Below are 23,103 nucleotides of genomic sequence, written 5' to 3'. Positions count from 1 at the left end.
TGCACAACAGCAGCTGCTGCTCCAGTGCCAGCAAGTAGCTTGTGTGCCCACTGAGCTCAACTTTCCTGATCAGTCTCCTGTAACTTGAAACTCTTCTTTAAAAGGAAATAAAAATAATCTTAATTTAATTGAAAATCAATTAACTCTGAGTCAGAAAGAAAAGCGAAGAAACAAAGCAACTGCCTTATTTTGGTGTGTTCCTCTAACAAAAGAGGGGGGAAAATGTTCTTACCTCCCATGCATACACAGCAACCTCAGTGCTCCCCTCCGTAGCGTTCCTTCATGACCCTTTGAGAAAAAAAATCAGAGAAACTGTAATGTAAACTAAAATGTAAGTTTGAGGGAATGCTATTGCAGCAGTCAACAGAGGGTGCAGGGATGAAAAGGAATACAAATGATATTACCTGATAACTCTCAAATGGTTCTTCCCCTCGATGAACTCCTCGTTCCCAGATATTTGATACTTCCAGTACCACACTGCACAATGAGATGCAAGGCCCACTAGCACTGCTGAATGTATTTCAAAACAAAGACTTCTGTAACGTGTGTTGCAGCATTGACTTCAGATAGGAAGTCCTACCGCTTTCTGGAATCAATCGAGGGCTTTCATCATGCTCTAGAAGTTGTGAGTTCTGTCAATGCTTCATCTAAAGAAGTTTGAAAAAACAGCCTAAAACGCTGTGCCTGAGCCCCAACACGCTTCCAAAAAAACAAAACAAAACACACCAATAAAACACGACAACAAAAAGCCCTCAAGCACAGCTCATTTCAGGTCCAGTGAGACTTCCAGTCAGAGGTCTCAAAGCAGTTAATGTGAGGCTGTTGCAACAGTCCTGACAGCGTTTGGATGATGTTCGCTGTTGTCTGCTGGTAGGGCTGTTTTTGTTTTTCTTCCCAATAGAAGCTACAAGCTATAAAATGAGGCCCTAAGTAAGGGGGCCCATTTCGTTGGAGAAAATTCTATTCTTCAAGCAAACTTGACTTCTACCAAACTGTTTTAATGCAGTATTCTGAATAACAGAGTTAAATTAGGTGTTTTTAAAGAAAGAAAAAAGACATTTCAAAGTAGCCACCCACATTTACGGAGAGCAGGCATGCTCACGACTATGGCTGTAAGTTATTCCTAGGCAGAATTAACACATCGTTCACATCAGTCAGTGTGAAATGGCGCTACAACTTGTTGGGATTTCCTGCTTAAGCTCTGTTGTTTCTACAGGTGGGTCTGTTACCTGAAAATTGAGACATCTATGTCGGTTTTGTTTTTATATACTTGTTTTTATATACTGGGACCTAAACACATCTCAAAGCCATACAGGACCCTTTTACCCTACGGTCAGAGCCACCTATTTGATGCTCTGCTAGAAGTTCCTTCCCAGGCTACAGTGTGCTGACAATGGAACTTCCATGCCCAGTCCTAAACGAAGTTCTGAACAAAACCTGGCATATTACTCTGCACTTAAAGGAGGAAACATCACGCACCCCTTCCCTCCCCCCTCCATACACACACACCACACAGGCACCATTCAGAAGCTCCACTGTTTACCAGCACAACAACTCTGACAGGGAAAGCTCCTTGGTGCTGTGCTGCGTGATACCTTCTACACCAAGCAGCAGAGCAAATTGGAAAGGCTGAGAACCGCTGCCCTGAAATACACTACAAGCTCCTTCAGATCTTCAGGGACGAAGAGTGACAACGTGCTCTGTAAGGAAAGCAGCGGCAGGAAATGCATTTTCGACAGAAGAAAACAGAAGTCTGTTTAAAAATAAAACCCAGACACGGAGCTACATGAACACGTATTTACTGCAAGTAGCTCTATGGAAAGCCAAGTCAGATAAATATAAACACTATACAGAGCTTCAAGCCAGTCTCCCAGAACCGCAGATGCGATGTGTTTTACAAAGAAAACAACATAACAATATTTACAATGGAAGACAAAGCCAGATCAATCAGCTCAACTTTAAAACAGATCTGTGAAGCAGAAATAGCAAATATAATGAACAGTTTCAACCATATATGTTTTAGTTTGTACAGACGATAACTGTCCAGTATCAAATTAAATTTACAGGACAAACATTGTTCCATCATTGGTATTTTGTACTATACAGCAGCATAAACGGGTAGCTGGAAGGTAGTATATATAGTGATATGTTTTACATATTCTGAAAATGTTCTTCCAGCACAATACTGAATAAATTAGTTGCTGTAAACTAAGAGATTCAAAAAGATTGCATATTTATTATGCCGTACCTGTTAGTATTTGTACCACTCTAGTTGAGGTTACCCATTTAATTATTTATTCAGCATTTATTAAATCAGTGCTGTATATTGTACAATGGCAGCCTCAGGGATCTAATATGAAATAGGTATGTACGTTTTTCTTCAAAACAACCTTTCCTTTTGCGTTAAAGGTTTAGAACTATCTCTTCATCCAAATTATGGTTTCTTAAAAAAGATGAAAAGCTTTATAAAAAGCTGTCTACGTATTGCATTATTAATTTACAAGACCAAACAAAAGCTATATGGCAAGACAGTATCATGGTCTAGAAAAGTGGTCATATTTTTCATTAGTGTATGTTTAGCAGCAACAAATATCCGTACCGACTTAAACTTCTCTTCCAGAATCACAATCTGTGCTTTTAAACCCTGTACAACAGTTCTTCCAGTCACCGGACGTTGCGTCAACTGATGGGTACCAGCCTCCCAAAGAGTCGTCTCCAAAACCTGACGTGCACAGTTTAATCCTACTCAAAAACAGATTTGGGTGCACACCACCGAGCAAAAGTGACGGTGCCTGATGGCTTCTACAAACCGTACCGCTATTGTAAAGGTTGTGTGTTAGAGCGAGGCAGCCCGACTGGTTGTTGTACAATATACAAGGAGAGGAGTACAGCTGTGTGGTGCAGTACAGCATGAGGATTTATGTACCACTTCTAAACCCTTTTCCAATGGTCAGTGCCTTTCATTATACATGGCATGTACCAACAACTAGTGTCATGCTCTTTACGTTTATAGCAGTGTTAAAAGCCTAAACTCATTTCAACCAAAAAAAATTATATATATATATATTTATCAGTACTAGAGTGAAGAACTTAAGCCCTGATTTTTCTGCAATTTATTTTAGAAAGTGTCAAATAATCACTGTTTGCACTCCTATAACTGGGGTAAGGACAACTGAAGAGCCAATATTTTACTTCGTCCCATTATGCCACAAAGAAAGAACAAAAACAGTCCCAAATTAAAGACGGGACTTTGGCTGAAAGTAAGATCAATTAGGGTGGTTTTTCTTTAAGAAGCTACAGCTGACAAATGTAACGCAGAAGTCACAAACGCTGGATATGACTCTGCACTCCTCCATTTGAATGCATGAACAAAACCTCATTTTACACAATTCATGTTTATAAACAAGTATCATGAGGGTAAGAACAAAAACAACCTACGAGACAACCAGCCCATTAATCCTACTTTGTACATACCAAAATTCTGAGCAAAAAAGTCAGCTTAAGCCGTGACAGACATTTGATTTAAAGTACTCTAGCCTATGATCAAGAAGTCTCTCGTACCATGAAAGCAAAACAAAACAAAAGGCAGAAGAGGTCTCTCCTTTCTAGACCGGTTCAGCCCTGCAGGTTCTCCCTCAACCTCTCCCTCCTCCTCCCGCCCACCCAAAGAAAGCTCCGAACTGCCCGAATTCCACTAACAGCATGTTTTAAGCTGACCACTTGTTAACGTACCAGAGAAGCAAAACCCACGGTAAGCAGACATCAGAAACCAGCTTTGACATCTCAGAATATAAATAAAAACAAATTAATGGGAGAGGCAGGAGGAAGAGAAGGGCGTGTAAGGAACTCCCATTAGCACTCGTGCTGCCTCTCAGATAGACATGACAGGAAAGACCAATTTCCATCACCAAAGCACAGCTATGAAAAAATCTCAATTCAAATTAATTCAACTGTAGAGAGCTGATGTCTATGACAAAACTAATTGGAAGGATGTGTCCGTGCTGGTGGAAATGAAAGTAGCCGGCTGGAGCTGAGCTTGGCTTCCAAAAGCACCACACAGTTTCTGGAGTTTCCAGCAGAAAAGTCTTCTCTTCCAACTATGGTTTCCATGGCAATGCAGTCAGTCTGGAAAGGAAGGGGAAAAAAAAAAAAAAAAAGGTGATATTTTAAATGCAAGTTACATGGGAAATAAACGTTTGCTAGTGAGGAGAATGCATGGAGCTCATTCATGGCAGAAGGGACAGCGCTGCATGCAGGCAGCTCCCTGGCAGGGCTGTGCACCCCCGGTGTAACTACAAACAGTCCTATACACAACAGGCAGAGAACTGCAATATAAACACTGCAAGTCACAACAACTGTGTGCCCTGGCCTCAACTTTTCAAGAAAAAGCATAATTTAGTTGTAACAACAAATACCTCCAAGTGTAGTTTTCCTTTTTGTCTCTCTGAAAGGCAACCCACCGTACAGAAGTGCACATCTGCAGCAACAAACCTCCAGAACCATCTTTACTGCTGTCAGCTAAAACCAGTGGCCTCAAAGTGACCGGAAAAAGCAAAATACAAAGTGCTCAGTAAGAGGAGAGGAGAAAACCCTCGAGTACAGCAGGAAGGAATTTCTGGGTGACAGGACAGAGGTGGGACGGCAGGGAAGATGGCCCCAGAGAACAACACCAGCTCTGCGATTACACACGTGTGTGTCAAGGTAAGAGTGACTCCACAGACTCCTGGGATGGGAACACCCAAAGGGGGGAGGCAAATACCTGGTGGTGAGAGCACAACTGGAACATACCGACAGCCACGTCTCAGCTCACTGCAAACCCTTCCCACTCCCAGCACAGCTGTATGAACACTCATTTTCACTCTGGAGTGCCACTGTCAGCCAACCCACAGTATCACAGTCCTGACAGATTGTCCCCTTCCATCACTTCTGTTATTTTTACCCTTTGCTTATCTAAGCACAACAATTCCCTGAGCTGTACATCCTTCTGGACCGCTTATATCTCCAGCACTGCCCTTCCCATTGTGCATTTATGCTCACAAAGCACGTGGGCTGCATCTACTAAGAAGTCTCCACTCTTCCAGCAGCTGTTTTCCCCCACCATTCCTCCCCTGGCAGAGATGGCATCTGCAGATGTCCTTCTTCCCCTCTTCAGCACGGCCCCCAGCCACTCAGGGCACTGGGTGACTCTTCCCTCGCATTGCCCATCTGCAGGACCGGCCCCTGCTGCCACACAGGGAGGGAGTAAGCAGGTTTGCTACCAGAGCACAAATGGCAGCTAGGGTAAAGGAGAAAGTCTTCAGGAAACATCAAACATAGGAGCAGTCTCACTTCCTCACTCCAAACCACGCTGCACAAGCTCCCACTGCTCAGGGAGAGCTTCCTGCCATCTGGGAGAGCGGTCCTACAAAGGGCATCTCAGCCTGCAGCAGTAGAGGGGCCCCGGCCCCAACAGGAGCTGTACTTTCCATGGGGCCACAAGGACGGCAGTTGGGTCTCAGCGTTTTGCTACAGAAAGTTCAGTACCAAATTAACTCTGCCCCAGGAATATGCTGAAGAACATGAAGAACACAAGCAAATGTTATGTATACTAATGTAAACCTGTATGTTTACTTGCATATCCCATCCCATGAAGCACGCACACGTTAAACACACCGACTCCACCCTAAGCTACAGGAGCTCAGATTTCACAGCCCTGCAGAGAACACCGCCTCTTCAAAAGGCAGCAGGCAGCAGTGCAGGGCTGCCCCAGGCGCTGCCTCTGCCGGAACGGCGGGGCACAGAGGGGCTGAGCTGCTGGGTCCGGCACCAGGGCTGGGCACCGCTCCCCAAAGACGCAGCAACTCGTTTTCTGAAATCTGAGGAAAACAGCCAGAAAAAAAAAAAATACACCCATTTCTCTTATTTCACAGACATCCTAAGATCGCTACAAAGGGCCATTCCTCGGCACACACAAGGCGCAATGTGTTACTGCAGCTTTGTTTTCACAAAGGCCGAGTGAAGCTGTTATTTCTGAAATGCTCTTCCCCTTCAGATAAGTATTTCGTTGTAGGACCAAAGGACGAAAACACAACACTACCACAGCCTGAGGCCAATCACATCTCAGCAATGCACACCAGTGAGCCATCGGAACAGCCTAGGCTTCTGCATTAAACCTGCATTCAGGACAAATTAACATCTACCAACACCCCCCACCCCTTCCCTGCTCCGCACCTATGAGCTTACATGAAAGGAACTTCAAAAACTGTCTCTGCTTTTGGCAGTGCATTTTGCTCCACACCTAACACTCACCTGGAAGCTGCCTGACGAGTTGTTCTGATCCCCACCAGCACACCCGCAGCGCCGGGAGCAGCCAGGGCCGGGCCGTCTGAGCAGGATAATCCCATGTGGCACAGCTCAGTACTTATAAATACCTCCAAGTTTGTAGAAACTTTTATAAACTGCCAAATGGCATTTCAGATGCTTGAGAGGGAAAGAAGGAAAAGCCCAAGAGCAGGAAAACCTGCTGCACTCCTAACTGCGGTTCTTTGAACGAACCCGGCACAACACAGGAGCAGGGTAACTAATGCTAGCTAAGAGGGAGCAAATCGCAGCCCCAGCTGACACATCAGTTTGTAGGGAACCAGAACGGCCTCAGCTGAGCTGTCACAGCTCCCAGTGCTCCTGGGCAGGGCCGCACAGCACTCCCAGCTCTTTGCCAGGCAGTACACAAGGATTTCTTCCTCCTCTCCCATGATTATAAACAACAGTTTTCACATTTCCCCTTAGTTTTGAAGCTAAAACAAAGTCGTATGAACTGCAAACAAACAGAAGAAAGCCCCAGGTGACATCACCTACAGCTGACAGCAGCCTCACGACACCCTGAGCATCTCAGACCAGAGCTGCTGGCTGCCAGCAATGCTCTGAGCTCCTCAATGCTGGAAATGAGCACTGCAGCTGGAGCAGCACAGCTGGCTGCTGCTCATCGCCTCTTTTCTGGCAAGACAAAAGCCTCAGCACTTATTTATGGCTATAGATACAGCTGTACAGGAAGGGCCCCCGCTCACACCCCCTCAGGACACTGAAGCAACCCTGTGCCCCTCCCACAAACTGAGCCCACGAACAGAGGGGTCCCTGCAGCACCAGGGCAGCCCAGGCAACTGCTTCTGAGCTGTGGAGCTGCACCACGGCCAACAGCAGCAGCTTCCCATGGCACCCCCAGGATGCCCCACAGCTCTCAGGGCTACAGCTGCTACCAGCAGGAACTCAGCTGCTCACAGGACCCTGTGTGTGGCTCCATTTCTGTGAAGGCAGCTCCAGCTGTGCACACACAGGAGCAGTGATCAGTCAGAGCTTTGAAACAGGGCAGTGTTGAGGAGAAAAGGCCGCTGCCTGTAGTGCTGCTAATACCCAGAGCAGGGCTGTGGATTTCCACCTCCAAGTGGTTCCTCACGAGAAGGTTCTTAGGAAAAGGGGTGGTTTCTATCCCAGGACTATAGCAGTGCTCAGGCACCGAGATTTGCAGGAATTCACCTCCCCATGCCCGTGATACTAATGCAGGACAAAGGGCACCAGGGAAAGCAGCACAGTCCCTGCAAGGCAGATCTTCTTACCTCGGTGTCCACAACAAGATCCACCAGTCAACAGTTTTCCATGTTCACAACACACATTTGAGACTTGCTGATCAACAATATGAAACATGATTAGTGCTTCGTTGCCAATACCACATGAATGTATTTGACTCAACACTGATGGAACTGCAAAGGGAGCTGTCAGATAAACAACGCGTGTCTTCCAAGAGGAAAGCAGACAAGAGGTGTGGGCTGGCCAGGAAGGGAGGAACAACGCTCATAGAACAGCCCGGGTCGCAAAACAAATGGCACTGAATGAAACTCACTGGTCAGCTCTGAAGACGATTTGTGCTGTCAGAGCTGGTGTAAGCACGCCCCTGGCTTTCAGGGGCTTTTCCAAGATCTCTTCAATCCACCTCAAGGTAAGAAACAGATCTGGTAACTGGTCACTGCAGCAGCACCAGCAGAAAAAGCCTGAACTCAAAACCTCCTATTTTCAAAGCACTAGAAATACACTACTTGAAGTAGTTCCTATAGCACCGTGTGCAGGACTCTCCTGTTTATTCCAACTTCAGCTTTGTTCCTAAATTCAACTTCCTATGAGCATTCAGTATGGAGAATGAATGCAGAAAGCATCCAGAAACCTTTCACAGATCACCTCTCAAAACACATAAGCAGAGCTTGGGAAACTAAACTAATGTTCTCCACAGCGCACAAGTCAACTTAAATTTATCCTTTTGAGATGGGATCTGATTATGAAACTACACAGAGCTGTCATCTTCCCAAGGAATAAATGATTAGAAGGAAAAGACTGAGAAGACAGAAGAGAAACTACAAGGGCAAATGTTTGAACTGGGATGGCAGCAAGACACTGCCCAGAAAAACATTTTGTTCAAAATTCATGTGCTAAAAAAGAGCTCTGCGTGTTTTCTATGAACAAGAAATCCATAGTTTCATAGAAATTAGATGCAGAGGATTAGATCAGTCTTAATTATTTAGACTGTGCACTCTGTGTGTTCTATTTGGAAGCGCATCAGATGAGAATATATCCAATACACACTTCATTTCCTGCACCTGAATTACGAAGGTCACACAAGTCAGACTGCTTTAAAACACACCACGAGGTTTTAGGAGCAGAGCAGACACGTCCTGTTTCCCTCCAAGAAATCCTCCCTAAATAGTATGTTTTTACAGGAAGGCCTTTTATTGACATAATCCTGCAACTGATTCCTAAAAGGATAAAAGCTTTGCTTACAGAAGATATTAATTTAAGATAATTAAATGATTAAGATCTCCACATCAAAGACTAAGGCAATTTAAAGCCTTCTGAAGAACACCACCGAAGTTCTCAGTTTCCTGAACCTCAGGTTAGGGGAAGTCGGCGTTCAGCAGACTGGCGCAGATCAGAAGGCCGAGAACAGCAGCGCACAGCGAGCAACGGCGTCCTGCTGCACAGCACAGCACCGGGCACAGCAGCACCTGGGCACAACAGGCACGTGCAGGAGTGCCGTGGGACGCCGCATCCCAGCGGTGCGACATGTTGCAGAGCACAGCCTGGCGGGGGAATGGATTTGTTTTAACTTAATGGCATAACTCAGGGGCAAGCGGCGTTATCTGAGTACAGGATTTCTTCTCAACTCGCACACTCGGATGCCAACTCGACAAACACGTATCAGAGAAACAGGCACGTTGACTGAGCACTGCTTGCTCTCACTGGAGCGCTGCACACTCAGTGGCTGTACCTGAGTAACCCAATCAAGGCCCTGACACACAGAAACATCCTTATTTGGGTGTACGCTCAGCTATACCCATACCATTAAGCACATATTTCACATACTTCCTCCATTCAGCAACAAAACAATGATGTTCAAACTAAGCTAATGAATATATTTTGTGCCTGTGATTTGACTGACCTTTCCATGAGCAAAAAACCCATAACTTGTTAAAAAGAAAACTGTTACATGATCTATGTTTCGTTGCACAAACCATTTAAACAAAGCAATTGGTAACAGCACATCCCAGTGAATTAAGTTCCTCTTCAAGATGTAAGAGTAACTTTGTGTTTCTAAACCCTGGAAATAAATACTCTTTCTACAGCTCAAAGCAGGGTTCCAGTACTTAGTGCTCGGCAACTTCACAAGCTAAAAAAACCTCTCCCATGCTCTGTGATCATTTTATTTACTTCGCAGAAATTCCTTATCTCCTGCAGCAGCGGCTTCTTTTCCTGCTACAGTGAACAGTACTGGAGTTTCTAGGAAGGCATTATGCACACTCCCTGGTTTCCCATCCTTCACCAACACTATTCCTAGAATTAGGAAGCTCACGTGCTGTTCTGGCAGGGCTGGAACATCAAGTCAAACCAAACCAGTCAGCTGTCTTTCTTGGTTTTTGTTTGTTTGTTTGTTTTTGAAAACTAAACATCCTTCCCAATACAGCAAGATGATACTACGAATGAATGTCTGTCCACATCAAAGCAGAGGAGCTTAGCATATCAATTTCCATGTTGCAGAAGGAAGAAAAAAGTTCTGCTTTTGAAAAAAAAAAAAAAAAAAAAGCTGTAGCAGAACGCTCTGGCTGACCTCCCAGCTGGCAGAAAACAGCTAAATTTTAGCCAAACAGACCTTGTTTGTGTGCCTTATGGCAGTACGACCTGCTGCAGTTTGCTCCACTCTAGTGACAAAGGTTGAGAGCCCATAATCAGCAGAGAGGAATGTTTTCCACCTGTACTCTTCCTGCAAGGCAGATGCTGAGAACTGCTGGGAAACAACGAGAAAAAGACCACAGCCACATGGAACACGGGTACAGGGCAGCACAGGTCTGCTTCCCGCTTTCAGAAAGGACCTGGAGCAACCAGCCTGTATGGAGGCACTGGAAGGCAGCAGTTAATTTTAAGAACACAGATACAGTGTGTCCCCACTGCATGAGGTGCAGGAAGCCGCCAAAGCACACAAGCTGAGCATGGCAGAAGAGGATACAACATCTACAAAATCCTAAGTGGCATGGAGGGGAAAGATAGAGCTCATTATCTCCTCCAATACACAATGATGGGCTGCCAAAAGAAGTCAGGTCCAAAATAGATGCAAAGAGGCCTGTGTACAGCACGCACTGGGTGACCAGAAGCTGCCGCAGATACACAGCATTACACAGCATCAGAGAGACTGGAAAAGTACTTGGAGCAAAGACCCATACCAGGTCATGAAACAGACACAGCATCAGGCTCAGGAAATCCCCCAAGCTGAAAAAGCATCAGAGGCTGAGAGCATGCCTAGGGAGGTGCTCTATCAGCCTGCGCTGCTCTTCCTCAGCCAGGCGATGTCTGCTTGCAGGTCTGCTTTGAACGGAGGCAGCCATTACCACCAACACAACTCAGAGACAAAAGACCCTGTCATTCATGACAAATGGCACGGCTGAACACCTTTCAAGTCTCTTTTCACGATACTTCCTTTCTATAAGGAAGTCTCACATCTTCCAATTCATCCTTTGCTCTTCCCAACCCCTTTAGTCATTGACACTTGAAAGCATTCAGCATTTTTCTTCTTTCACCTCTGTTGCCATAAGTGACTGTCAGAGGCAGAAACTTGCTGTGCAGCCACATACCAGGCGACCACACCGCCCTCAGCCCTGCCTTCAGCCCACATGTGCCTGCACAGAGCGCTCTGCATCAGCCCCTGCCTGCTACCACACCAAGCAGTGGCACGCATTGTTTTTTTTCCATTTTCTAATTATCATGTCATTGAGTCTGCAAGAGAATCCCCACAGTGCTCGTTTTTGCAGGAGGGGAAGAAGAGGATTGGGCAGCATGCATGAGGCAAAGCCCTCTCAATCCCAGCACACAGCAGCCACAGAGGGCCTTCAGCTCCCCGAGGCGGCTCCAGAGCTCACAAGAGGTCAGTTACACTATGCCTATACACAGCCAAGTTTTAATCAGGTGTGTACTGGGACCTCCTTAAGCTGGACTCCCAGTGCACTTACACCAGTTACAGCTCTGAAGGTGAATACACCCCCAGGCCCCTAACATTAGAAGACTGCCTGAATCTGGAGACGCTGCCTAAAGATCTGCTACAACAGAAACGAAAAAGAAACAGTAATGCCAGAGCAGCTTCATCTGCTTTTGGATCAAAGTCTCAGAAAGATCATAAGATGCAGGTCCACATCACGTTAACTGAATGCACAGTGACCCCACACAGGGAGATTCTGTGCTCCATCACACATCCCCACATCCCTGCCTCACCAAATCCATCAGTCACGTGGCTGCAGGAAACCTAACTTACAAAAACAAAACAACAACAAAAACAACACATTCCACATCTAAGAGGGAGAAGTAAATCCAGGACACGCTCCTAACTCGGAGATACATGTTGGCCCACATTCCTCTCACCAAAATTAATAACCTGGCCCACGTTCTGACATTTACCTCATCCTCTTCAAGTCATATAAACCATTACAACCACCGTATTTATAGCTCTACCTCCCATTACTGCCTGCTTTGTGCGTGCCCTTCCAAGTGCCTCCACCAGCTTCCTCTCTCACAACCTTTCTCAGACAGCCTTTTATCTCTTCCAGGTGCTTATCTTCACTACCAATGGCAGCCACCTCGATCACTATCTTGCTCTCCACCCCAGCACATTACATTTCATCCATCTCTCCAATTTCGTCTTCTGACTGATGGGCTCTTCAAGATGGGGACTAACGCACTCAAGCTGGTGGCACCGAATACAGGATCTCACTCCTGCCTACCTGCTCAGCTTCTGCAACTGTGTGAGTAGGGGTGACAGATTCACTGTCATAGTACTGTCTGAATGACCTCAAAATCAAGCCTGTTCAGTTTTTAAGCTCATTCTAAACTACTACCCTGTTCACCACAATCTGCAACTTAAAAACACGTTTCTAAAAGCAAACATAAAACAGCACCACCACCCAAAAAAAACACCACAGAGTTAAATATAGATGGTAAATACCTCCAAACATCCCTCACACAAAAGCAAATGCTCCAAAAGCCTGAACAGTGATGCTATTATTGAAAACCAAGTAGCTCACAATTATTTCTAATAAACAAACTTAGAACACATGATATTCCATAAACTATTTTTGCTTCTTTTTGACCCCCTAGCCCACATTGTTTTAGACTTCTATTTACAAACAAGCTGGAGATGACCTGGAATACTTATGAGCGCCCTCAGCTCATTCACCCCAGCAAGCACCAGCTGCTTACACCAGGAAACCCAAGGTGCCTGGACTCAGGGAGGTGTCTTTCTGCACTGTTTAATGGCTTATCAAGGCCATATTAATTCAGTTGGCAATAAGCCATCATAAAACTGTAATATTTGCCAACACCTTAAATGGGAGTTTCACATGAATGAGTTATCACATGGGTCACATCAGTAGCTCTTCCTGGTATTGTATACGACAGGCTCTCATTTATTTAATAAAGCATCACTTGCATTCAGAACTCTGCAAACTCCAGGTGTCCCCACGATCTCCGTGTGAAAAATAACACCAAATCCAAAAGCATTTCAGGCTCCAGCCACCCAGGTGTCAAGAAAGTCCTACTGCAAATTCACCTGTTCAATAAGAGCTGTGAACAGTAAAGCAGGCTAGCCTGGCACAAGCATGGAAAAGAATCACACCACCTCCTGCAAAAGAAGGGTATTATTCATTAATGCCCCTATAAATTTAGAAGCAAGTTTTACCAGAATTCTTGCACTTCATATTTCCCGTGACTGTCAGAAATAGAAAACCAACATGTTGTTATCTTCTGTCATTCTGCAAAACCCCGTTCTCTTAAAAGTGAAAACCTTCTCCAATTGATTAGCACATTTATGAGCCCTTCATGTCCCAGTGAGAAAAGAAATACTCTCCTTATATACTGTATAAATGAAATAACAATTCAGTGAGATATTTGTAAGCTCATGATACACACATGCATATCATGCAGTAAAAAGAAGCACCGCTCACCTTTCAGCATTAATTAAAAATCTCTGAATTTTGTTTGGTCGCATTAGATTGTATCATCACCTTGGAATTACATCTAAATCTTAACCGTATTAATTTCAGCATAAGCCATCTCTTTCAAAAGCCCTTTCTTCCCAGAAGATTAAGGAAGATCAGCCCTCACACTTAACTCAGAAATCACTGGCACATAGCACACACCTGTGCACACACACACTAGCAATTCGGACTGTTAGCATTCAGGAATATGGCCAAATGGCCAGAAAAACAGTGTTCTGAATTAATCAACCTTTGTCCCTCACGATGCAGTCGGTCAAGGCAGAGAACCCTTCCCAACAGTCTATTACTGCTGCTGTAGGGGTAGTGCCCCACCCAAAGAGAATCTCCAGAAATCCAAACACATGTCCAAGATCTTTTAGATAAGATATCCTTGTGATGTCAAGCAACGCCTCAGAGATGCCTTTGATGAGTCAGGCTCGTTTACTTTTGTCTTCCCCCTGCCCTCAAGAATGTCACACATCCCAACTGCTGAAGGCTCCCAACTAACATGTAAGCACCTCTAAGCACAGTGACCTTTACAGAGACATAGGGCTTGATTAAAACTAGAACACACTTTTTCCTTTTTATTAATTGCTTTATACTGCAAGGTTCTTCTTTCATAAGACAACAGCACAACTCAATCACTGGATTGCTGTTGATATGCCAAAGCTAAAAGTGAAAGACAGACAAACAGCAAATTATAGGGAAAGCCATGGGGCTCATCTCCAACCAGGTCCTCACAGACCCCTGATGGATGAGTCATACAAGCACTACATTTTTAGGATAAAACAGCAATAATAAACGCCCCCAGAAAACAGGAGGCTCTCCTCTCTCACCTGCCTTCCAGTTTTAACATTCCACTTTCCTTTGGATTGAAGAATGACACATTTGATCACAACAGTAGTTAAACAAAATCACTGCAGAGTTTGTTTCCTGCGTTGGATCAGGAAAAAAACAACCTTGTTACTTCAGTCAGCACAGTGGGTACTATTCAGCATGTGCTGAGAGCACCACAGACCCACCGGAGAGCACACAGGCACACACCAATCACAACACGGCCATACAACCTCTTCTTGTACCATCCGAAACCTCAAGGCATAAACCCTCCCTTCCCAGCCATCTATAGGAAGAAAACTCGTTAAAGATCCTTTCATAAAGAAGGGCACACACAGAGCCAGCAGAGCTCCCAGCTGAATGTCCTGCTAACATGCCACCGGGCCCCACAGCCAGCCCAAGGAACAGCGTCCCACAGCCCCACCTGCCCACCACTGTGGCAGCACAGGAGGGAAGGGCTGGGACAATAATATACTTAAAATTTCATCAAAAGACTGAAGGGAAAAAAAAAAAAAAAGCCAGTTTGCACCGGTATCAGATTCCTCCCAAAACTCCTGTGTCCCATAGCAGTGCTTTAAACCTACAGGACAATCACAGAAAGTCAGACTTCCCAAAAGACACACGAACATCAGCTGCAACTGCAGCCTTAGTCTGGGAAGCCGATTTCCAGGAGTCCCAACACTCACGGCGTGCATTCGCTCCCAGCAGCAGGGGAACATTCTCGGCGCAGATTTTCTCACCGAGTACAAGTAAAACCCATCTGATTCCTGGTCAAATATGTCATAATTAACTCACTCCCACTCTGCAAGGCAAAAATCTGTTCAGCCTTCAGTAGCTCGTATGCTACTTGAAAAAGTTACCCTATATTTGTACAGTTAGTCACTCAAGACAAAGTAGCATCTGTTACAGCAAGACTTCAAGTTTTGGTTTTTTCCTTCAAAGAATTATTATCCCTACACTACTTGCAAGACTTCGGCTGCACAGCAGCGGTCAGATGCATTTCAGTAGGGTAGTTCAAGCTATTTTTAAGCAGTTCCCTACCCCAACTGTTCTGCTGATACAAGCGAGCCTCAGTTTGAAGCAAACTTCCACAAACCACGGCTCTGAAATCCAAAGGGGCAGTTATTTGTCTGGTATCCTGTAAACTGTAATTTACTATATTTGCAATAGCTAAAACTTCCAGCTTCTGAACTTCTCAAAGTGCACATTGTTCATCACAGTCAAGATTTTGCATTTGAAATACACAAGTACCATAAAGGACCCGGACAATTTAGAATCAAAGTTTTCCTTTACAGCCGTACTTGTTTTCCCTCCTCCCAGCTCCCAGAGCATACACAGCAACCTCACACAGGAGATTAAAAAGGTGAGGAACATTTAAATTATAATCCTGCACTTTAGAGAACTTCTGACATAATGTCTGAACATACCATTAGGATATCAGGTAGAGGTAAGATTAAAGAGTAGGTGTAAAACAGGTGGGTTGGTATTGCACTGAGTGCTGCATTTACTCTGAACAGTCTGTTTTGTTTTTTGGAGACCAGGGTATCTTTGTAGGTTTAGTATTTCTAATTATGTCTGAAGAAACTTTTATTATACATGACCCATTATTTATTAATGGGCAGTTTATTACCACCCCGTTCTCATTATCATCCCCAGTTTCTACAAGGTCCAACAACAAGGTATACATTAGCTAAGCCCTGTTTGAAGTAGCTTTTGTGTTCCGTACTCCTAGCACAAAATTTCATGACTCAGATGCACGTAATCAAAACTGCAAACCGCTTGCTTCAATATTGTGTAACGATCTCATGATGAAACTGTTTTGCTAATGACCTCCTTAAACTTCAAGCACTCAAAATCAGAACCCTATTTTATTTTTATCGTAGTATCCAACATAAACCTGACCTCAATTTTGCCTAAATCTAAAATAAAGGTTGAATTGCAAGCCAGCTCTGTTTATCAGTTCAAATTAGTGCCCTCCCCTCCTCCACCCATTTCATGAATGGAGAAGGGGAAAAAAAAAGTTTGATTCGCATCAGTGAACCTGAAGCAGAAGTAGTTTGGGAATTACAATGAGGGGGCAATGATGCATTGGAAATCTCTCTCCATTTTACTCTCAGCAGTTCGGAGAATGCAGTTGAGTCACTGTACACAATATCTAACTTAAGCAAACAAAAAAAGCAAACAGAAGTTGGGAAGTGTTTTCCTTCCAGCACAACTGCAGTTCAGAGAGATTAAAGATCTCTACCCTGATAGAGTCTAGTAAATACGGGGATATAAAAATAAATAAATATGGGGATATAAAAAATAAATATAAAAGTAAATATTCCTCCCTCCTAGGAAGTAAAGGGTAAATGCACCTAGTAAATATTTTCCTTAAGAATGTATTTCGTTCACGTCAGACCATTTTTCAGACTAGAAAAGTGGGATGCAGAAATGAAGACAGCACTCAATTCTGCAAAGACCCCAAAAGTATTAAAACTATCAATTACACACAGGTACACTGCACCTCCTCTTCAGGATATCAGAGGTTTAAGAATAGGGATTTATTTTCACTATTCAAAATGGAACTTGAACACTTTTTCTGGATTAGACATTCTTTTTAAATATTAAAATAAAAGCTTCATCACATCAGAAACTGGCGAGCTGGTTAGGGAATACAGACTTCTAAAATCAGACTTGCTATAGCTCGAACACATGATTTAATACGTGACTGAAAAACAATCTCTTTAAAATCAACAGTTTTAAGCCATGCCAAAGAAACGGCCATACACCACCACCTCACAACGCTGTGTGTTAGCCTGTTAGCCCGGGCTGCTCTGCAATCCACCCCCCACTCCTTGAGCCACCTGGAAGCGAATGTGCCCACACCTCCACCTGCCCTCCTGCACACCATAAATACTTTATGTTCCCTTTGTGGAAAACTCTTAGGCCTTGTTTTGAAGCAGAGTTTTAAAATTTTGTTTTCTTTTTAGCCCTAGTTGGGCAACATCAACCTAAGCTCTTACTATTCTCACGCTTAATTTCCTGCCAGCATCCATGTTTTTGTTTTTTTATACACAGCTTCTTTCATTTCATTTTAATGCATGTTTCATTTCCAGAAAGCAGACTGGCAGCAAAACACACCAGCAGCAAGGCTCCTTCCCCCTGCAACTTGTAATAGACAAGGAAAAAACCCAAGCACAGGCCTGGGGATATTTTGCTGAAGCTGCAGTAAACAAAACATTTAAAGTAAGTACATTTTCTAACCAGTCTCTTGAAAAGTGCTCTTAGTATGTAGTATTTGCAGGCCAGACTAAATGAAATCACCTTTGTTGTTTTTTTCCCCCACTCTCGAGAAATCACACACATTTTAGTTATGTGAGGGAAATCAAGCAGCAATTCTGCAGTCTTTGGGGGTGCTTCTGAAAAAAACAAACACTACGGCAGTCAGCTTCTCTTTGACTTAGCAGAAAAATCTTTGAAGTGCTGAAAGACTAACTTTGGAAGAAAGCACTTCTTGGACTGGCAACTTTCAACGTCTTCTAAATTTGATTCCAACCAACAAAACAAAGCAGGGAAAAAAAACCACTGAGGCAAACCACACATTTCTGAGCAGCCCCAAGCACTGCTGCCAGACTGTGAATGGCATGCTAGCTGAGTCAGGCTTACACCTTCCCCTATTAAGGGCTACACAATTTTAAGCTGCTACAATACCTTCTGTCTTCAGACAGTTTTAAAGCAAAACTAGGGAAAAAAAGTATCATTTAATTTAAGAGTGTAACTAAAAAAAATAAAAAGCGGAAGCAGCCTGTCCCTTTACTGCTGTCTTTATTGACAGACAAGTAGACAAACATCAATGTCCAACAGTGATTAAATATTTCCTCTTAGCAGTCATCAATTATTGACTACACACACATTTGCAAAGAGAAGAAAACAACACTTACAACACACATGGTTTTCTGCCTGGGTAGGTGTATTACTGCAAGGAGTTGTACAGGCCACTAGTACCAGAAGAGAGATCTACAATCCTACAGTACTGCTTGGCCAGGAGATACGTATAATAACATCAACAGCCAGTTATTATTTGCTCCCACCACAACAGCAAAGAGCTGACTGTATGCCCATATTCTCCTCTCCATCACCAGCACCCTAAATTTCTACACACACCTCAAACTACTCTACCTTAAGTTCAGCAAGACTTTGCTGCCTGCTTGAGAGTGGGCAGCCCGCTCTCCAAAGCTTCAGACCTAGAGTTTATCCCCTCAGAGTCAGTTCTGCCTCTACCACAGGGGCTTCTCACTGCCTTCTAACAGGCAGATCTCTGCACAGCAGACGCCTTCAGACGTTGCTCAGTTGGCAGTGAGTGCAAGGGCAGGAAATGTGGGAGCCCCTCACAACCCCACTCAGCCACCAGGAATGGCTTCTGCAGGGGACACCATGATACTCAGGAGAGCAGAGCTCAAAAGTAGCACACCAAACTTTCAGAAGAAAAAGAGATGTGAGCTTGTTTACCTAAGATTCAAATAAATAAATGCATACACATTTGCACACACAAAGCTCTGAAATACGCATTTCACCCACGTTTACTGCAGTAAACAAATCCAAGCCCCACCTTTTGATTTCTAAACCTAATTTAGCAGCTTTCAGCTCTCCTTATCCACGATACAAAATACTTAATTTCAATTTCAAACAGTTGGGAAAACCATCTAGGTATAAGAAAGGAAGAAGAGAAAACAAATTGGAGAAAAGAAGAGCTATCATAACCTCAGAACAAGAATTCAGAACATAGAATGATAGATGTTTATACTAGCAAAATTATTTTATAAAAAATATCTGAGCAGATGGCAGTTTGATAACACTTCTAATTGCCTAGGAGAGTTACATAAACCTATACCCTGCAGGCCAAGGACCACGTCCTCTGCTGTGTTTGTTCAGTCATTAGGTGACTGCGCTCCTACAGGACAAGCTGTACCGGAGCAGATTATATAGCAACATTTACCCCATTCTTAAGACCACATTTTAATACTAGGTTACAATTTAATTCCTATAGTTAAGCATGCATGAAAGGAAAATGCTTGTAAAGTTACGAACCTTTGCGTGCAGCGTTACACTTCAGACCATCAGACCTGGTGAAGTCTATGCTTACGTACGCTCCACTGTCCAAACTTGAAGTACCATTCTGGAGATGGCAAGTCGGCGTCCCAGTACTTGCCTCACAGCTTATTGGATCATCACACAAATTCAAAGCTATGTAGTTTAAGCCATTCTGAAATCCAGTTGAGGTATCCCTGGACATTTTGCTTTCCTGACCATCAGAAATGCCTTCATCTGGTTTTAACCAAACATTATCGAATGAGGCAGAGCTGTGTCTTTTGCTACTATCAGTAAAGAAGGAGGAGGATGTCGTCACAGTCCCAGCAGAAGAGAAGGTTTCAGAACTGTGTCTCCTCCTGCCTTGAGGATCAGCTCGGATAACTTTCGGTCCCATTGGAGGCTCAGCGCTAGGAACAGAAAAGCTACTGCTACCAGCATATCGATCAACAATGCACAGTCTGTTAACTATGGAAGAAGGACTATCCATCTTTACACCATCATCGGATTCAGCAGCGAAGGGCCGAGGTGGTGTTGCTGCCATGTTGAACGTCATCTCTGTGTAATCATCAGTCCTGTTACTCGCAGTGCTAACACACGCAGTACCAAAGGAGAGCCTAGCATAGTCAGGATTTTGTTGGCTTCTAGGAATACTGGAACTTGCATAAATTGAAATATCTGTTAAAGAGTTAGATAGTTCTTTCGCTACTTTTGGTGACTGTACATCCAAGTCAACGCTCATGTAATCTGAGAGCGGGGACTGTCTGTGGTCACTACTCGAGCCCAGAGATGACGGCGATCCTTCTGCGGATAAGGAATACGGTGTGTTACTTGCCTTTTCATTAAAATCAATATTGATGTATTCACCAGGACTTGCTGGCTCAGGTGGAACTGTGCGATCATACATTCTTGGGATAGTATTACTCCCTCTTGTACCGAGGGGGAGTCTTGTTGGCCTCATAGCCCTGTTCTGCACCAGTCCTTCATCTGAACCTTTCGCCACTGGTGACTTAGAGATGCCGTTAGACAGAACTTCGCTGTTGGTGCTTTTTACATTTTCTGGTCCACCATACAGGAGTTTTCCAGGTGAAGACATTGGAACATATTCACTGTGGTCACCATTTTGGCCTGTTAACGCCTTAAAGCTTCGAGGCAAAGAAAAATACGAACTGAAACCTTTGGAAACAGAACTGGTATGTATATAATTTGAATCACCGGGATGCTTTGGAGCTGAATTACCAGGTGACATATCCATGTATTCATTGTTTACAATCTTCTCGTTACTACCTTTAGAAATAAATCCAGTTAAAGGACTCCGTACAGGTGAAGAGCTTGCCTTTGGAAACATCATCATATATCCTCTTGAGTCAACCTGAGATGGTGACCATGAATTGTTAATCTGTTTTGGAACAGACATACTTTTAGGAGTCATTGGCAAATAATCACTGTTACTTGACAGAGAGGATGCAACGCCTGGCATCATTGGCATGTATCCATCATCCCTGGCTTTACTCCTGCTTTGGTTGCATACAGAATCAAGATTACTGTCACTGTACTCCAATTCATGGTTACCTTTCAATTTTGATGTTTCAGAGTAAAGTAATCGTCCATGATTTCCTATAGAATCTTCATCCAACAAAGCTGTAGTTTGTGTTGTTTTCTGCTGCACTGCTACAGAAGTTGGTTTAGTTAGAGAGTAAGTTCTTTTTCTGAAACACTTTTCAGCTTCCATGTAATCATCTCTTGAGCTATCGTCTGCTTGCTGCTTACTCATGGACATGTACTCACTCAGACAATTCTCCTCTCTGATAGGTGGGGTGTTTCCCAAGGAATCCGGTGTATTACTCCGGACCCTAAAGTACCTGAAATCTCCAGGGCTGGAGCCATACTCATCAGAAGAAATAAATCCCCCATCACTTGGAGAGCCACAAACAGAGGAGCTAGAAGGCCTGGTCAACATGTCTGAAGCAGAGCCATGGCCACTGCTGGAAGAAACACTGATGGGACTCGTAGTAGAGGGAAAATGAGACACAGGCAGCGAAGCAGACCTAGTGTGATATGACGAGCTGAATGCGGCTCTAACGTACCTTCCACTCCCTTCTTGCCGGCCCAAATTCATCCTTGCAGTGTTGAGGTGGATCAGGCTCCCCGTCACTGACCTAAAAGGTCTAGTCATGGTTCCTTCTCCCTCACTGGATGTCCTGAAGCGGTAGGAGTTGCTGCTCTTGGTGGTTGGAGGTGTCCCTCCTACCACACTCTCCGTTCTTGATCTTCTCTGCAAGCCCGTCTGGCTGGGGGGCAGGTTGCCCAGGTGCCTCCTAGTGGTGATGAAGGAAATGGGATTGGTACCACCACCGCCACCAGAAGACTGGCTTTTGCTTCGGGGCCTAAACTCTGCAAAGGCTTTGAGCGCTTTCATGGTCTCCAAAAAAGTCTCATGCATATTCTGGGCCACCACAGAATCATCGACTTGCATCCAGAGCTCTCCAGGCCCGATGGAGGCCGATCTGCCCACTTCAATGAAGAAGAAGTTCTCCGAGTGCCCACAGCGGCGAATATTCATCAGCTGTAGGTGGACAGAGGGCACCTCTGAGTTAAGCTTAACGAGGTGGATAGCCTTGCTGGAGAGGCACAGCCGATACACTCCAGTGAGGTTTTTCGTCTGGCCCAGCCCTTTGGGCTTCACGTTAACCTGCCACACCTCCTTGAAGACAGTGCCAGGCCTCAGGGAGGTCCCGTAGTGCTCGTCATCCTCATCCACCTGCTGCTCCGCCTGGTCCTCCTGTTCCAGGCAGCCCCTTTTGCTCTGGCTCATCAGCTCGCTGATGGCTTGGTACCAGGCCTCCTGCTCAGCCTCGTTCTCCGCCAGCATAGCGAAGTACTCATCCTTGGTGTACAAGGCGATGATGTGCTTGTGCTTGGCATCGGCGCGCCGGCTGACAGTGAAGCACTGGTAGAGCGGGATGACCCGTTTGGGCGGCGGGCAGCAGAGAGGGGCCGCCCCGCCGCCCCCTGTCCGCAGGCTACTCTTGAACTTCTTCTCGCTGTCGTAGTACTCCAGCCGGGCGGGGGCCAGCGGGCTCTCGGCCCGCAGCACGAAGTACCGCTTGTGCCCGTGCTTCTGCTTCCTCAGGTAGCCGCACTTCCTCACGTCGTCGCCGCCGCAGGACGAGGCCGGGGGCGCGGCGCGGCCCGCAGGGGGGGGCTGCCCGCCGCGGCCCAGGGCGGCGCGGCCCGCGGAGCCCTCGGCGGGCGGACAGAGCGAAGCGCTGGGGGAGCGCCGCAACAGCAGCAGCAGGTGGTGAGGCTGCGGGGACGGGCAGCGCCCGCCGTCCCCCGCCGCCGGCTCCCCCTCTCCCGCCGCGCCGGGTTCCCGCTGCTGGGGCACGGCTCCGCCTCCCGCGTGCCGGGCGCTCGGCTCCTCCTCGCCGCCCCTGACCGCCGCGCCGCTGCTGCCGCCGCCGCCGCCGCCCGGGCCGTTCATGCCGCTCGCCATCTTAGGGGCCAGGCAGAGTCCGGAGAAGGGGGGAAACGGGGCGGGCTGCGGGAACCCGCCCTCACCGGGGAAGCGCCCGCCGCGGGCCGCGCATGAGGAGCCGGACGGCGCGGAGGACCCGGCGCTGCCCGCTTGCGTGCCCGATACCCGCCTACCCGCTCCCTCCCG

The 23,103-nt window shown here is 45.5% G+C and overlaps 1 protein-coding gene across 1 annotated transcript; it reads right to left on the bottom strand.

Moving 5' to 3' along the window:
• Positions 1-1,783: 1,783 nt before the first annotated feature.
• Positions 1,784-22,935, bottom strand: IRS4 (insulin receptor substrate 4). The gene is made up of 2 exons (XM_042824868.1): positions 19,440-22,935; positions 1,784-4,125 (listed from the first exon to the last, which is right to left on the bottom strand). Exons 1-2 carry the CDS (start codon positions 22,933-22,935, stop codon positions 4,121-4,123), a joined length of 3,501 nt encoding a protein of 1,166 aa, XP_042680802.1. The 3' UTR covers positions 1,784-4,120.
• Positions 22,936-23,103: the final 168 nt, after the last annotated feature.

The sequence above is a fragment of the Centrocercus urophasianus genome, unplaced genomic scaffold (genome assembly GCF_019232065.1).
Source record: "Centrocercus urophasianus isolate 14NV4802_14NV808 unplaced genomic scaffold, USGS_Curo_1.0 seq_24, whole genome shotgun sequence".
NCBI classification, from domain to species: Eukaryota; Metazoa; Chordata; class Aves; order Galliformes; family Phasianidae; genus Centrocercus; species Centrocercus urophasianus.
Note: the sequence above shows the minus strand (reverse complement) of the source record. Positions and strands in the feature narration are given on the sequence as shown.

Excerpts from the sequence above, each read along its gene's own strand:
- IRS4 (XM_042824868.1), bottom strand. The coding sequence starts at position 22,935 with ATGGCGAGCGGCATGAACGGCCCGGGCGGCGGCGGCGGCGGCAGCAGC.